The sequence below is a fragment of the Pterocles gutturalis genome, unplaced genomic scaffold (genome assembly GCF_000699245.1).
Source record: "Pterocles gutturalis isolate BGI_N339 unplaced genomic scaffold, ASM69924v1 scaffold10412, whole genome shotgun sequence".
Classification (NCBI taxonomy): domain Eukaryota; kingdom Metazoa; phylum Chordata; class Aves; order Pterocliformes; family Pteroclidae; genus Pterocles; species Pterocles gutturalis.
Window position 1 is genome coordinate 8,484 of NW_010112776.1, and position 16,801 is coordinate 25,284.

General features: G+C 43.1%; 1 protein-coding gene across 1 annotated transcript in view; it reads left to right on the forward strand.

The window, feature by feature from the left end:
• Nucleotides 1-223: 223 nt before the first annotated feature.
• The window catches only part of LOC104460888 (fer-1-like protein 6), a gene marked incomplete at both ends in the record, with an annotated part of 30,312 nt that continues 13,734 nt past the window's right edge, over nt 224-16,801 (forward strand). Inside the window, 10 exons of the mRNA XM_010074192.1 lie at nt 224-306; nt 3,401-3,527; nt 4,131-4,185; nt 4,275-4,406; nt 5,138-5,200; nt 9,525-9,603; nt 11,100-11,256; nt 12,390-12,576; nt 14,215-14,407; nt 15,452-15,801. Of these exons, the coding sequence (XP_010072494.1) occupies nt 224-306; nt 3,401-3,527; nt 4,131-4,185; nt 4,275-4,406; nt 5,138-5,200; nt 9,525-9,603; nt 11,100-11,256; nt 12,390-12,576; nt 14,215-14,407; nt 15,452-15,801 (1,426 nt within the window). The remainder of the gene's footprint in view (nt 307-3,400; nt 3,528-4,130; nt 4,186-4,274; nt 4,407-5,137; nt 5,201-9,524; nt 9,604-11,099; nt 11,257-12,389; nt 12,577-14,214; nt 14,408-15,451; nt 15,802-16,801) is intronic.

Genomic DNA, 16,801 nt, shown 5'->3' on the forward strand with positions numbered 1-16,801 from the left:
GTATGTTTGCCTGTACACAGACAAATTTTAAAAATAAGCAAAATTAGATGAAGCATAAAACCAGAGCTTTCTCTTGTTTGCTTTCAATAAAAGGAAAATCAGAATATAGTGATCTTCCTTGGAAGTCAAAACTTCCTCTTAACAGCTCCTTGAGTTAAATTAGAGTCCAGCATAGAAGAGGGCTTGAAGATAATGCACTGATCGCTTTTCTTTATTTTTTCAGAAAGGGGCTGTTTGCTGGTGTGAAGCTGAAGAAGAAGAAGAAAGGCGAGAAAGGGTTAACTATTGCAAACAAAGATGCGCTGGGTAAGGCCTCAGAAATCAATATTGCAACTGGGAAGAACAGGTGTCTTAGGGCTTAGTATTGATAAAACAGGCAGTAAACTACTTGTGACTCCCAAATAAACAGAGAGCTAATTCTTTTTGCATTAACTATTTCATTAAGTCCGCCTTCGAATTCTGTGAGTTCAGATTCCTGTATCTGGTAGAATAAAACAAAAAAGTCACTCTGACTCTTACCATAGAGAGATGACACATTTTTAAAAGTTTTTTTTCTGTTCTAGAGAGAGACAATCCATTACAGGTGTGTAATTGCTCCAGAAGATCTGCTTCTTCTAGAAATCATAAGAACACAACCTGAGTAGGCTTTGATGGCTGGGATGGGCTGGCTCAATAAAGATGGGAGCACGACTTAGTAGCAATTCTCTTCTTAAATGTATGACAGTTCTTTCATTTAATTTTATTTTTTATTTTTAATAATTATTTTTTATTTTTAACAGCTGGGGGTACATCCATCACACATGCAGAGTCTCCTGTTTCTTTCCCTTAACACAGCAATGGTTTCCAAGCTAAGGATACATTCCCCTGCACATCCCACCACTGTAATTTTTCTCCTATCACCACAGTCCTCCCATTCACCAAAACTTGTAGTTCAGCCACAACAGAGTCTTCACCTTCTGTAGTTTGATTTTGCAGTCTCATGCCTCAAATTTAATGGAATTTTTAAAAAATGGACTACTATGTCTTTAGTGCAGCCCTTGAATAGTGTTGTAATAAATCAGCCATGTGTGTCTCGACTCACTGTTGGGCATAAACAGGAATACATATTTTGTGCCATAAGCATTATTTATCTAAAGGCCACTATTTTAAAAAAAAGATTGTCCTCTGGTTCTCACAGCAAGGATTTGGGGCTTTTGGAGCAGAGAAAACAACAGACCATTAAACTTCTTACTAATTACAGATATGGTGGAGTTTATTGATCTTATGCTCCATGAAATATACCGTTCTTTACAAGATACACTCTACTGTAGTTTGCTTCAGTCTTCCATGTGAGCATTCAAATCTCTTCATTTCAACTAATTGTGTTTGAATTATTGGATAGACTATGCTCCATCTTAATCTATTTCATTAGTGCCTTTGTCACTGAAGAGTCCCAGCCAGCAAAGAGACAGCAATCACCGGTTGTCTCTTGTCTTGATTGCGATTTGGGCTTAGGAGATCTATCGGGGAAATGTGCAGTGGGGAAATGTTGTCACTGGATGTCATGTTTCTGTCACTGGATCCATACAGGGGAATAACTCCTGCTGGTCAGTTATGCACAACATACATGTGGATATCGAGAGGGAAAAAGGATAGCTATTCAGATATTAAAATGTAAGGAAAATGGAGCTGTAAAGCAAAAGCAGCATTGCAAAGAGTTTACATCTCAATAGAAAAAACATGGAACTCACAAAAAGGGGTCCAGGCAGGGCGTCACACTGACACACACCCGTCCCCCAGCTGGGGGGAGGTTTTATCTGCTTTAGCCTCAGAGCAAACAATGCAGAGTACTACAAGCCCATAATCAAACAGCACGGTCTAGAGTAAATAGGATGTGGAGGGTAGTCATGGGAACCTGGTGCTACAGATGCAAAACTATGAACAGACGCCTTCGCCTCAAGGACTGAAAATCAGGCTATGCCTACATGGATACAGAGACAAGTTCACCTTCCCTTTGTTCTTGAGAGGTTGGACAGGAGCCAGAGGGGCACTTGTGGAACATACCTGTCATATGAGATTGCTAGTGGAGCAACCGTCATTGACCATATGTTATATGAGATTGCTAGTGGAGGAACCTTAAAGGAGCTGGCTCATGCCTGGTTTCCCCACAGCACAAGCAAAAGTTGTGTCTGTCTGTTCCTGTCTGGTGGATTGCCTTGGAGCAGAGGCTGCTGGAAGCCAGCTGAAAAAGGAATATTCAGTCTTGATGAGAGATATCCAAGTGAGTTTTACTGTAAAATGTGTGGTCCTTTGCTACCACCACCAGTTTCTAAACAACCCTCAAGTGACCAGACCTTTGCAAAGAGACAAGGAAGCACTGTGAAAACCCTTTGTATGGTTTTGTAGTGGGAGCACAACACCACAGAATGCTTGCAGAAGATGCACTTGGATGTGTTTCCTTTCATTTGATGCAAGGTCATCCATAAGGTCACCTAAGCCCCTGGGTATTGCTGGGTAAGTCATCTTTACTGTCGCAGGTACCAGTTGACAGCTTCTGGACCCGAAATAACTCTCGTCCAGAGTGACTGAACATTTCTTCCTTACAAATTTAATTATTGGAATGAACTACAGGCACCCAAATTTTAAACTTTCACCTAAAACCCATGGCTCCCTTTCCCAAGGCAGGTGTTGAACACAGACATGGTCAGTAAGGGGCAGAGATGCTGCTGGTAGGACTTCTGTCAGACCAGGAGGACAAAGCAGAGCAGTGTGGGAAGCGCTTCTCTGGCCAAATGTAGATGTGAACATCTGAGCTAGTTGTTGAGATTCGCTTTATAGTCAGGAAGAAAAATAAGCACTTCTGGAAGCAATTTGTCTCATCTGAGTATAACTTTCTACAAGAGATCCCATGAATCATGCTCTTCAACTCTCTTTTTCTGTCCTTGATCTTCCAGTTCATCATCTCTGCAAAGAGGAAAGATCAGAAATTATTTCTAAGCGGCTCCACTTTGGTTGCTTGGAAGGGACTGAAGCGTGTCAGACTTTTACAATAAACCACGGATGGCAGACTCACTGCTGCAGAGTAGTATGCACAAAATACAGCAATAATCCGTCCTGATGCCTTTCTAGCAGATGAGAGATGGTCAGATGTGACTAGTGTGCGTGCGCTTGTTTTGGGGGCGCATGGGGTGAAGACAGTGGCTGCAGCCACAATTCATATGGTGTATGATTTTGCACAGGAGGGGAGCTGCTGATGTAATTGATGCTGCCCAATACAAACCACTCCTGTGTTTCTAATTGTGACACCCAAATAAATAAAATTTTAATTTAATTCTGATGAATTCACTGCTCCATTCCAAGTTAGATTTTTGCTAGTAGAGACCAGAGGTGGGTTTTACTTTCTTGATTGTTTTTTCATCAGGTGATCATGATGAAAGTGCAAGTCTTCACCATAACATTCTTGGAAGACAGGAAGAGGCAGAGGAAGACCTAATGAACAGCGATGCACTGTCCAATGTTTTTGGATCCCTATGCCCAAAGAGGAAAAGGTGCTCCTTGGCATGCCTTACCTAATATCTACTTAAACACCTTTTCCATCCTTCTTGGGAATGGCGTTGCCCTAGGATAATACATCTGCTGACAGAAAATCCATTTGCTGACAGCAGTGATCCCTTCACTCCTGCTCTCCCACATGACAGGGTGGGATGTACTTGTCAGCAAAGTATTATCAACTCAAGATTGTCACCAGATGCTATCCAGTGCAGGGAGAGATGGAAATGGATGCTGAGTGCCTCAACTGTGCTGCTAACAAAAATGAAACAAAGGAGACAGCGATCTCTGTAGCCAAGAGCTTGTAAAATTGTTTTTTTCATACAGGGGAGGAATGGAGTCAGGTTTGACGGGATCAACCAGTGAAATCATTCCCATGCATGGCAGGTAGCTGCACTAGTCTGTGTGGATGAATAACATTTACCTGTTACCAAGTATATGAGAAAGATGGAGATGGTCTCTCCTGATGAATTCAAGCCTAACAGTTCACAACAAAGATACCTGCCATAATCAATGCTTGCTTAGTGATGAGAAGCCTTTCCAACATGTGTCCAGGTACCAGCTCTTGCCTAGAGATGCCTAATGTTTTGTCATTTAAACAGGGCAAAGCTGATGACCAGAATTAATGGAGAGGAGATGAAATCCCAGAACTACCAGGTGAGCAGGAGGATGAAGGCTCTTATGTGCCCATGAAGGTGGGCTGGACCTGAGCCCAGTAGTGAGTGTGGTGTCCTTGTGCCTCACAGATTGCCATCACCATCATCGAGGCCAGGCAGCTGGTGGGTGAGAACATCGACCCTGTGGTGATCATCGAGATAGGTGACGAGAAGAAGCAAACGACAGTAAAGGAAGGCACAAACAGCCCTTTCTACAATGAGGTAGGTGCTTTCTCTTGAAGAAGGCACTTTCTTCAACGGCTTTGTGTGTCCTCCACCACTTGGTAGCTCAAAAAGGGATGAGGTTAGTTTGTAGCACCTCCATGGCTGAGCAGGGAGGTCTGTTCAGGAGCTGTTTGAGTTTCAAGCTCGGCCGAACACCAGCAATAGATCCCTTGGGTTTAGCTCTATTTGTTTGTTCTCTTCTCAAGCTCTGTCCATCCTGTTCCCCACTCCCTCCACCGCATCCTGCCCTACTACCACTGCCTCTGCATTTTTTCAAATGATCCATTTAGAAGATTTGTCTAAACTGCCCCCCAACCTCCCTTTTTCTACCATTGCACTCTTTCAGCCATAACACCTTGACGTGTGTTTGTCCCAGCTAGTGACAAATGAGACCAAAACAACTCCCAAAACCAACTGGTCCTTTGGGTCTCCTTGTGCATCCTGTCCATTTTGACAATACTCTCTGATGCCCAGTGAGGGCCACGGGTGTTTGTGAAGGGCAGCGCTGTGCAACCATGCGAGGACGAGAGTAGAAAACCAGTCTGGGCCACAGCAGACACGAACCAGGGAGCAAGAAGAAGGTTTTGCTGTGTGCACCACTGCCTCCCCAACACCCCCAGTGTCTCACTGGAGCTCTATGCAGTAACCCAAAAAGCTAAACCATGCTGCTGACAGCGCTGGCTACCAGCACAAGGACGATTCTGATCTGTTGTCCCCTTTTCCCACAGTACTTTGTGTTTGATTTCGTTGGACCACAGGTGTTCCTGTTTGACAAAATAATCAACATCTCTGTAAGTACCTAGGAAAGCTTCGCACAGTAAGTAAAGGTCGTTGTCGTTTGTGTCACTTCATCTCTGAATTATTCTCCCTAATGTGATTAAAAAGAGAAATAGTTTTAGGTGTCAAGAGTGCTACAAAGTCAGCATGAAGTATGGGAAAGAGAAAGGATAGTGTAGAGAAAAGAGAGGAAAGGCAGCTGGCAATGATTTGAAGGAACACAACCCTAAAGGAAGATTAAGTGTGTATTTTCAGGGACGCTCATTGCTGTCTTGGCAATCTGCAAGGCAGAATGAGAAAACTCAGTTTAGTTAATTCTTGTCAGCATTGTCTCCATCCCTCTAACTTTCAAGCTGCCACTTGTTTCAAATGACTGGGTTGAAACTTCTGGCTTATCTCAGTTCCTCAGATGCAACTGTTTCTAATTAAACTGTCCAGGTTCCTTATCCTTATCCTTAGCGGTGGCTCTTGGGCTGTCTCGGAGTGTCAGCGGCTGGTTGCTATTAGCATGGACGTGGGTTCCAAGTGTTCAGTGCTGCTCCCGCTTCCTGCTGCCGGTAAAGTCCCAGTGAAGCTATGTGACATCTCAGAACAGCCCTGACAGAAGAAACACATGCTCTTGGACTTGGGGCACTAGATAATGATTTGCAGTTTGGAAGGCTAAGTCTATGGAGCCATGCTAATTATCTTATCTGAAGCTCCTGAGGTTCATCACCACATTTAGCAAAGCTGCTAAGGAATTAAGGAAGATCTCATGAGACTCTGGAGAGTGCTGTATTTGTATTACTTAGAAATATTGCAAGCTGTACCCTTCATGAGCCATTTTTCGCATTTCTACTGCCAAAACTCCCACCACTTGGACAGAGAAATGAGCAATGAGATGTTGCCCAGGAAAGGTTCTTTGTGCCTGAAGTGCTCTGACTGTTTAAAAAAGTATAACAGCAAAGAGTCTGTGCTGGTTGTGCTTGACAAAGACAGGCAGTGGTCAGGAGCCATAGGAAATATCTGATGTTCACTTTGTACCTGCTTTGCCAAGTCACTAATAAAGTGACTTTTTGCAGCTAGAGAAATAAAAAGTGTCCATTTACACATGGCCAGCTGGACAACTAGGTTTTCAATGCTGGTAGTAAATTGACAGTCTGAATCCTAAGCTCCAGGTCAAATCCACTATATTATATGCACAGCTCAAATACATGAAATTCATATCTAGACAAGGTATCTGCAGATCTGACCTTCACTTAACCCTGAGGACAGAGTTTATTACAGGCTGACAATGGCCCATCTTCTGCATGGGAGTAGATATCATCTGACTGTTATCACTTATATCACAGTCTATGGACCCTATATGTGTTTCTGACATGGTTAGTATCAGCACAGTACTGAGGCATCAACTGTTGTGAGCTTCTGCTCCCTGGGGATATATGGTTATTTTTCTCCAAGATATGGTCAGTCTTTCCTATCTCACATTCTTTTGATAAGGATTCCATATATCCAGTGGTGGAGGGGAGAGTGCCAGCTTTCCGAGTGTGTTGGGTGTGTTTACCTGCTGTAAATCTGCACAGTTTCATCAGGCTTAGAAAACTTATTTGATTTATAGCTGGTGAAGGTGCAACACCAAGAAATTAAAGGTCTTCTAGATAAAAATGACTTCTTTTTTTTTTAAAAAAACCCACCTAACTAACCCAGTGCCATGCTCATATATGCTACTGAAAACAGAGATTCATTACCCTGCAACATGGTTTTGGAGAATGCAATATATCAGGGGAGTAGAAACAAATAGAGAAAATATGTGTGCTAGGAGGGAAGAAAACCCCGGGGATGGAAAGTTTCGTAGCACTTGCTTAGAATGAATCTCACTTAAGGAGAAACAAAGATCAGCAGCCTCCATTACAAGCAATCATTCGTGCACTGAATTATCTTAATCTGTGAAAACAAACTCATCTGCATACGGAAGCTCAAGGGAAACAAAAAAAGGTTATTGCCATTGTCCATCAGTTTAGCAGTTAGTCTAGCTGTATTCAAACCCTGCATTTGAGGGGAAAATTAGGTTTTCCATTTCTCTGCACCTAATAATTAATAGATTTTTTTCTTCATTAATATCTTCCAATGCATTCTAGCAATCTGTAGTAATGCTGTGGTAAAACTAAACCTGTATCTTCAGTACTGAAATATTCCCCAGTTTAACACGGTTTATGCTTGTCCTCATTCAGAAAATCTGAAGAAAAAACTCATCTATAGAGTCCATGAGGTGTGGAAAGACATAAACCTTTAATTAGATATGATGCAGATGTGATCCTGCCTCTCAGAGAAGACAAGAGGTGTTTGCTATAAGCTTCAGGCTCACCTGCTTTGTTACATTAGAAAAAAAAAATACACTTGGAAAAAAAGTACCAGGAAAGATGCAGAGCATTTAACAGAAGCAGTGGGTTATTTCCTCTGCAGTTAAAAGCACTGTGTGGAAACGAGCATCATTTCAGTGGGAGCAGGTGACATTTACCCAGGGGCACCACATTTCACACAGCAAATCTGGAGGATGGAGAAGTGAGGTTTACACATCTAGTGCTCTCTGAGCATGCTGTCATGCCCTGGAGAGAAAATGCAAAGAGAAATGAAACAACACCGCTTTGGACCCACCATATATCCTCTTGTTTCTGGATCTTAAAGAACTCCTTTTCTTTTGGCTACGGAAAGGCTACAGTCTTCTTCCCCCTTCAGTCCATCCCATGTCGGATCAGTTGATTTGGGCAAGCTGCTGTTTCCATGTAGTTCCTCCAAAGCTCAAATTTTGCCTGGCTTCAGGATGAGACCCACCAATTTTCACGGCTTCTTCCCCAGCCCCATATGCCCTACTCCAACCTCAGAGGAGAAGGGTCCAGTGCTATGATGGGACCTGGCAGCATCAGGGACCGAGGAAAAGCATCGACAGTGAGTGCATGAAGTGTTGGCTTCACACTGACTCTTCTCCCACATGAAGGTTGCTTAATTTTTAAGCCTTAATAGTGGAATAAAATACAACTGCTCCTTTGTCCGCTCTTGATTTTTCAGCCCTAAAACCTCCTTCCATGTTGAAGTGAGGAATTACCAAGGACAACTGAGTGTTTTCCCTAAATCACAGGGGCACAGTGGCCCCAGGCCTTTAACGGGCAATGACATTATGCTGGAGCTAGAAAGCTCCTGAATTTTCAGGTACATCTTGATGAAGGTGTCAGTGATCTTTACTTTGGAATGTATGTCTCCTTGTCTTGAAGAAAGATGCACAAAATGAAGTCACATGACAGATTCAGTGCAAAATCACGGAAGTCTTGTATCCCTATGTAGGATGTATAGGTCCAAAGCCAGGTTATGATGGATTCCAGACTCCTAAAATGCTCTTAGAGGCTTGGTTGTTTAGCTCCAACATTTAGATTTAGCTTCTGTGGGCTAGAATCCCATGGGCATAGTTTCTGTTTGCAGTTTGGCCAAGGTGTTCCAGACAATTCAGCCTCCTTTCTGAAGCTTTTCCACAACCAAGGAATAGGTTTTAACTTTTTAAGGTGTTCTGAAACCAGGTATTTTGAGAAATACAGTTCTAGAGGTAGTCTTCCCTTTGAACATATTGCTAGTCTCTGCCTTGTCTGTAAAGTGAAGCACGTGCATGTATTTGAAACGCAGACACAGAAGTACATAGATCTAGGGATCATGACAAAGGAAAATTATTAATCAAATTTGGATTAAATTAAATTAAATTACTTGCTTGTCAGGAAGGATAAGGAGACAGACTCACTGGGGCCTGCTTGCCTTCTCATTTACATCTATATCACTTCTCTGATTTCATTAATATTGTGGGGAGTAGATCAGAATGAGTCTCTTCTTGGTTTATGGAAATGTTGCAGAGAAACACTTTAATTCTTTCTCCTCTGGGTGTACTCAGTTCTTATGGCAATTCAGCTATTGCACAGAAAGTGATATGATTTCTGCAGCCTAGTGTGAAACTAGTCGTGCCCTGTGTGTTTCTATTCATTATGATTTATTTAAAACTGCCAGGATAAGTAATATAACTGCATCTGCTGTGAAGGCACATCCATCTGATTCCTGCTTTATGTAATCCTGGGACCTGAGATGAACCAGTGTGATTCCACTTGGATGTGACTATATTGGTTTCTAAACTGACACAATATTGGGTAAAGAACAGATTCCAAATGCTTGCTGTATCTGCTGTGGCTAGGTACACCCAGTTCTGGGTGGTGCTGGATGTCGCTGTTTATTGCCTCTGAACCAAATGTGATCTTTGTTTGGATTACCCTTTCTTATGCTGGCTGGGAAGAGAGTGACATTATTTAACCTGCCTTTTTCTGACAGGTTATGCACAATAAACTGATTGGAAGCATGCTGATAGGCTCCTTTAAAGTAGATCTGGGGACGGTGTATGGTCAGCCAAGTAAGTGATGCGTTTTCTGCCTTTTTTGTTTGTTAAACAAGATGGGAAGCAGGGGAGGAGGGGAAAGGGAGGTGTCCTGCTTTCCGCTTAGATGGTCGTGGTTTATGGCAAGGCATAAACTTAAGAAGGTTTTTGGATTGTTTTCCTATTTGGATACCAGAGCACCAGCCAGATTTTTGGAAAAAAGTTCGACACTGAAAACACCTTGACAGTCTGCCCACGGGTGGGAAGCACTTGCCAAGTCTGGCTTTTCTTTAGGGGACCAGAGGGGGCAGCTGAATGTTTACAAAACCTGACTCCACTCATCCATTGGAGAGCACCCAAAGCTCTGCTGCACGTGTTGGGATAGATGGCATGGAGGGAGGGAAGGCAGGATGGACCATGGAAGGAACAGTGAGGAGAGCATGAGACGAGAGGAGGGGCAGACCCCAATGAGAGGGAGAAGAAGGAGGTGACCATGAATCCACTTGATCGGCCATCTTCAGAGCTGTCCAATGTTTTCTGCAATGTAAAGCCAAGAAAAGATCACCTGCCCTTTTTTGGCCTGTTTTTACAACCATCTACAAAACACGTATATATCCTTCTTCCATAATTACTCACGGGCCTGGTTTCTTCTCAGTCTTAGGAATGGACATATCGAGGCTGCTTGCTAGAGGTGTCACCCAGTTACAGCAAAAGGGCAGACTCATTCAGGGCACTCCCTTCAGGGCTCCTGCAACAGTCAGTAGAGAGAAACGGCCTGACCGCAGGGAGTGGTCTGTGTCTGTACTCAGAGGCTGTGTCAGTCTGTGAATTCTGCCCTGTGTTTCCTGCTCACACTGTTACAGGAAGACAGTTTCTGAGGCTTGATCTTGAGCTCATGTCACTCTGGTCAGTCCCTCCTACTCCTGTACACGCCCAGGGTGACGGTCAAGGCCTTAGTGTGAGGTTTCAGGACCTTGCTTGAGCAGGGTTGGTCAAGAAGGGCTGCAGCAAGGGCTATCATGGGTGAATTGTCTTGTGCATTTTCCCACTGGAAAGAGGGAGCTGAAGCTGCTTCTGGCTGCTGCTTCTTCCTCTGATGACTGTCCACCCTCCTTCCTCCTCTCTCTGTGTTATGCCTGGCCACAGCTCCCAGCGAGGGTTTTGTTGCAGGAGACGGTATACCGAGATCTTAAAACAGCTCTCATCAGAAAAGGTGGCCTTTCCTCAAAAAGCTGCAGGCTTAATTCAGCTGCTGATCTCATCTGACCTTCCACTGGTCTTTAATCATTGATCTCAGCAACCACAGATGAAAATTAGCTTGTTCCTGACAAGCTCTAGGTCAATCCTCTTGTTTGTCTTTCTGGTCACACAACATTTTGGACTCTCCAGATGTGTCTGGTAAACAGGCGTACTTCAGCACAATCCTCCTGAAAGCCCAAATGTTTGCAGTGCCCTTTCTGGGAAAGGAGAGGAAAAATATTTGCATTTTTTGCATTCTCTATTTGGGTGTTAAAATCTTGTCCATCTTACAGGTCACCAGTTTTGTGACAAGTGGGCACTTCTCACAGACCCTGCTGACATTAGGACAGGAGCAAAGGGATACCTGAAGTGTGACATCAGTGTGACTGGGAAAGGTGACGCAATACAAGCTACGCAGAAAACAGCTGATACTGAGGAGCAGATTGAAAAGTACTGGAATAATTTCTTTTTTACTGCTTCCTTTTTTACTAACTACCTCAAAAGTCCTCTGCTCTCCTTTCAGTATTTTCCTTGTTAACTCAGGTTTAATAGCAGGATGGTACTGTACGCCTAGCAGTTCCGATGTGCTAAGAGAGAGTTTTTACAGTCCTCTCAACTAAACTGAAGAGCCTATAAAGGTCACTTCTCTGCAGCTGATAGAGGTGACCATGCCCTTTGGCTAGGTACCAGATTATCCCTGTCAGAAGGTTTATTTATCTGAAACTGGTTAAATATTTCTGAAAAGCAGTGAAGAGAGAATAAAAAATATGAGGAAAAGCTGTTCCTTCTCCTCTATCATCAGATGTGTGTGCATGGGTATTTTCATATCCTTAAATAAACTCAAGTGCATTAGTATTTTCCTTGTAAAATATAGAAGTTCAGGATGGTGAAGCAATGTTTCTGGTCAATGCTGATGTACTGGACCAAGTACAAGTCCATTGAGAGCTACCAAGATGATGGAGAGCTGGAGCATGTGGTCTGCAGGGAAAGGTGTGTGTATGAGGGGACTGGTTTCTTGAGCCTTAAGAAGAAAAGGTTAAGGGGGATCCTACATGAAGAGGTCAGAGCCAGACTGTTTTAAGGAGTTTACAGTAGAAGGATGAAAGTCTTTGGATGCAGGTTAGAAAAAGGGAATTTCAGAAAATATATAAGAATTTTTTTTTTACCATGAAGGTGTTCAAATGTAACAGGAGAGTCCCCCAAATGTTCCCCAGCGAGAGAAGGGAATCTCAGTCCTTGGAGATATTAAAATTTTACTAGAAAAGGTCCTGAGCAACCTGATCTAACTGGAGCTGCTTTGAGCAGGGGGTTCGAAGAGATAATGTTCAGAGGTCACCTCCAACCTATTGTGTTCTGTGATTTTGTGGTTCTATATCACATAGACGTGTTTGCTGAGTCATGCTGTATCACTTTGTCGTGGTAATCAGAAAACGTTTTGGTTTAGATGCAGAAGGAAATTCATGTGCCTTTCTATGTCTTCTCAGAATGCAAGCTAACTCGAGACGACAATTTTGTTGGAAAAATTATTACTTCATTTTCCGAGTTTTCAATTTTAAATAAATGGCTTCTTTTTTTTCTTTCAGGAACCTCTTAATTCCCAAAGGCTTTCCATCTGAAAGACCATGGGCCAGATTTTATGTGAGAATTTACAAAGCAGAAGGACTTCCGAAGATGAACTCTAGCATCATGGCCAATGTCACCAAAGCATTCATAGGCGACAGTAAGGACCTTGTGGATCCCTATGTGGTGGTCATGTTTGCAGGTCAAATGGTAATTGGGATCCTCTTGGTCACAAATGTGGGCCTTCTTTCCTATTAGCTGCACTATGGGCACACAATTATGCTGATGTCCTTTAGCTTATAGTTATATAACTTAATGTAACTTAAGTAAAACACATATTTCTTTCATGAGAAAGAAAATTTTAAGTGTTAAATTATGCAGGAAGAAAGTGACGGAAACACTTAATGCCAGCAGATCTACTGTCAGCCTCACAGCAGTAGGTTGGAGTCAGACAGCAGGAGGGGAAAGAGAGTTCTGTACATCTGTTACTAAAACATCAAGTTACAAGACAGGGAATTACCCAGTGCAGTGTTAGTTAAGTGCTACCTTCTAGTCTCCCTAGGGTGAAAAAAGGAAGCAGGACTGAAATCAGTAAAGATGTTTCAATCTGCATTTTAGGGCTATGTATTCACTACTGAGTTATTCTGCTGTAGTTTAAGACTGTTGCAGCTTTTGCGGCCACAGCAGAAGAGGAAGCATTTGAGTAGACTGTGTCTCAATGTTATCCGGCTTCATTGGTCCCGGAGCTCCTTCCACATCTAACACAATGCTGTAGAAAGCTGCTGAGAGGGGCCTTCTGACTTCTGTGGTTGAAGAGGAGTGCAGAGGAGGTCCAGGGGCTGGGTTCCTCTGGGGTAACACCCATGAAACACCATGTCAGGGAGCTTGTCTTGATTATTGGTGTAAATAAAGAAAGAATCACACTGAAAACAATTTTAAGCCAGGAATGCTTTCTGTGTGCAAGGAAGCCTTGGGGAGAACTGCAGTTAACCCTTTACAGATGTTTCAGGGATGAGAATGAGGCTCTCGGTGCTGATTTTGTGTTTCGTTGTGAACGCAAATTGCAAAGTATTACATCTCAAACTAGTATGGGCTAAAATGGTCAAATGCATGCAGCTACTTCAGGTTTAATAGAGGGCCAAAGAAGACATAAGAATGGGTCACTGATGTGAGTTTGCATGCTGGCGCGTGTAAAATATGGGTTATAGAGGTATTGTTGGTGGGTTTCCTGACTTGGTTCTCCCCACCAAATGTGAAAGTAGAAGGGCTACCACAGCATGCGGCTGCACGGACTGTGATAGCATCCTGCCGTCTCCTTCAGGCTAGGAGGAATAGCTCTGGTCTCTGCATCCCTAGCACACAGGCATATGCCCAGAACAGGAGCCGCAGTGATCATATTTTATACCAGATAAATTGCCTCATTTAAGGTAATTCCATTGGTACATGCAGTCTGGCAGTTGTAATGAATTTCATCTTCTATGAGACAAATGTGCTGCATTACTACTATCCAGGTATTTCAAAAGCTGTTTGAAGATGTGCAGTTTCTAGCAGAAATGCCAAAGTCTGGCTTCACAGGTATGTTTTGTTCATAAGGGCCCTGAAGAATTAGAACTTATTCCAGGCTTAGCTGTGTGCAGGTGAGAATTCTTTAGCCATAATATGATCTTTTATTAGATATGGGGGTGGAAATAAAGCAGCTAATAGAAAAGCCAAAGTACTTTCAAGATAGGATATTTCTCCTTTAAAAATAACCGGAGAAATGTTGTTAAGTGCAATTTGTGCTGCACTCATTGCCATGCTCCAGAGTCAGACCCCTCTGGGGTTAAGTTTTCCAGACATTCATTTCAGGGTCGGACAACAGTGCAAAAGAACTGTGCAGATCCAGTATGGCATGAACAGATTATCTTCAAGGAAATGTTCCCTCCACTCTGCCGAAGAGTTAAAATCCAGGTCTGGGATGAAGGCAGCATGAATGATGTGGCCTTAGCCACCCACTTCATTGACTTGAAGAAAATATCAAATGAACAAGATGGTGACAAAGGTAAATGGCAAAATGTTTGTTCCAGAACATGCTCTTTCTGTAAAACTTGCTTCCTTGGGATCTGGGCACTGGCTTATCCAGTTCTAGAGAAGCAGAGCACTAAAGTGAACCTCTGTGGGTTTTTGTTGATTCTGAGAGACACTCTCTACCTTAAGTGAAGTTATATGACATTGTGGTTGGTCCATGGTGGTCTGCGACTGCCTTTCCTGTTATAGGGATGCCCCATAATTTGGTATCTTCTTTGTGACCATGGCAGTAGTCTGCTCTAGTCCATTAGGGATGACTGATGTGAGTTTATAGTTTGTACCAGTTTCTACCTGGCAATGAAAGCACAAAGTGCACACCACGCAGACTTGTGTTTTTGATCTACCAGAAAAAGCAAAGCATTTAGGTAGGGCTCAGCTGGGTGCTATCACAGCTCAAGGAGGTACCATAGACTATTTTGTTTGTCCTCATGTATTTGAGATAAAGTGGACTATCTGACATCTTTTCACTGATGTTTGAGCCCATGTATACAGCTTTATGTATGCTGTGTGATCGAAGTGTGGAACATGTTCAGTTATCACAGCTTAGCAAAGGCACAGTAACTCCTTAACCTTGGTAATTCAAACATGTATCTCAGTCCTTTATCAGAACATATAAGATAAATCATATAAGGTAGGTGGTGGTATGGGCTTGGGAAAAGTTTGGACAAGGTGAGGCAGCTTCCATTCCTCTCTGACCGTGTCCCAGACCTCAGTCTGTGGGAGCAAGCTCTTTTTTTCAAGAGATACAATATGCCTCATGCCACAGCATGTGGGGTTCAAATACCTCCCGAGAAAGAGCTTTGTATAGGGAAGCTCCCTGATTGGGTATTGTCAGAGGCTCCTTGGTGCCTCAGAATTGCCCTGCAAAACAGTGCTTTATATGAAGTGGTCCCCACCTGCGTAGAAATGCATCCAGGTTTGGCTTTCGGTGTGCTAGAGGCAAGATTTCTTGGAGCAGACAGTGAGGAGAGTGTGCTATCACCTAATAGAAATGCCATAAAACATGCTTTATCTTCAGGTTTTTTGCCTACATTTGGGCCTGCCTGGATCAATCTCTATGGCTCACCCAGGAATCACAGCCTCATGGATGACCACCAGGAACTTAACGAAGGTTTTGGAGAAGGGGTCTCCTTCAGGGGACGTCTCTTCATTGAGATTGCTGTGGAGATACTTTCAGGAGGAGCCCGTGAGTCAAAGTTTTCAAGTTTTATCAAGGATATCAAATTGCCTTCTAAAGATAAAGACTTCAAAGCATCCAAAGGAAAAGACAAAACTGAGAAAGCAGGAGAGGATCGAAAGTCAGTTTCTCCTTCAGATAAGATGAACTCAACCGAAGTGGAAGTCGAGCCATTTGATGTTCCTTCAGAGGTCAGTATAATATTAAGAGATTGATTGAGATGTGTCCCTGACCCTCCAAGGATGGAACCAATGTGTCGTTTTCGGTTCAGGCCACGTAATACTGCTTTTATATACTCCCTACGGCTTCTCCATGCCTCCATGGTCTTGGGACCTTCCCATAATAATGCAGTGCAATGGAGCATTAGTGTGTACCTGTAACTCATAAAAAATCTCAAGTAGGACTTGGTTTCAATAAAACTTAGTCTCCTGCCCTGTTGCCCCTTCTGCACTAGCTGCACCCATGTGCTCCTACTAGAATCTCATATGATGTAATATCTGCTAAATGACAGAGAGTCGTGAAGGCAGCTGGTAATTATAAAGTCTGATTTCCTGAATTCATTTGAGAAAACCAGTAGCTGCCAATTGAAGTCAGGAAGGATTCATGGATGCAGAGTTTGTGCCACTGAAGAGGGATACAGCCTGGCCTCTCTCCTCCTATCATGGATGCAGAGTTTGTGCCAGTGCAGAGGGATACAGCCTGGCCTCTCTCCTCCTTTAACCCTGCGTTGTCAATGTAGTTTTAGATTGCAGATCTCTTTAGGAGAGGGACTGCAAATCATCTGCTCAGCCTCAACTGGTATTAACTGATGTTGCTTCTCTAACTCCAAGTGCTCTCAGTATGGTTGTACTGAGTTATGTCATAGGAAGATCTGTGTTACGATGCTTTGAGAAGGATGTGGAGTTGTGGTAGGACATACAGACTCAGAGGCTGAGCTAATTCTTGAGCTTCAATTCTCTGCTCCATCACATCACTGTCTGGGTGTGACAGCACATTGGTACATATGCAAGCTCTAGTATTTTTCCACAATAGATAAAAAGAAAAATCATAGAATCATAGAATCATTAAGGTCGGAAAAGACCTCAAGGATCATCAAGTCCAGCCTTCACCAGTTTCATTGCCCTTCTCTGTACCTGCTCCAGCACCTCAATGTACTTTTCGTGGTGAGGGGCCCAAAACTGACCCCAGGAT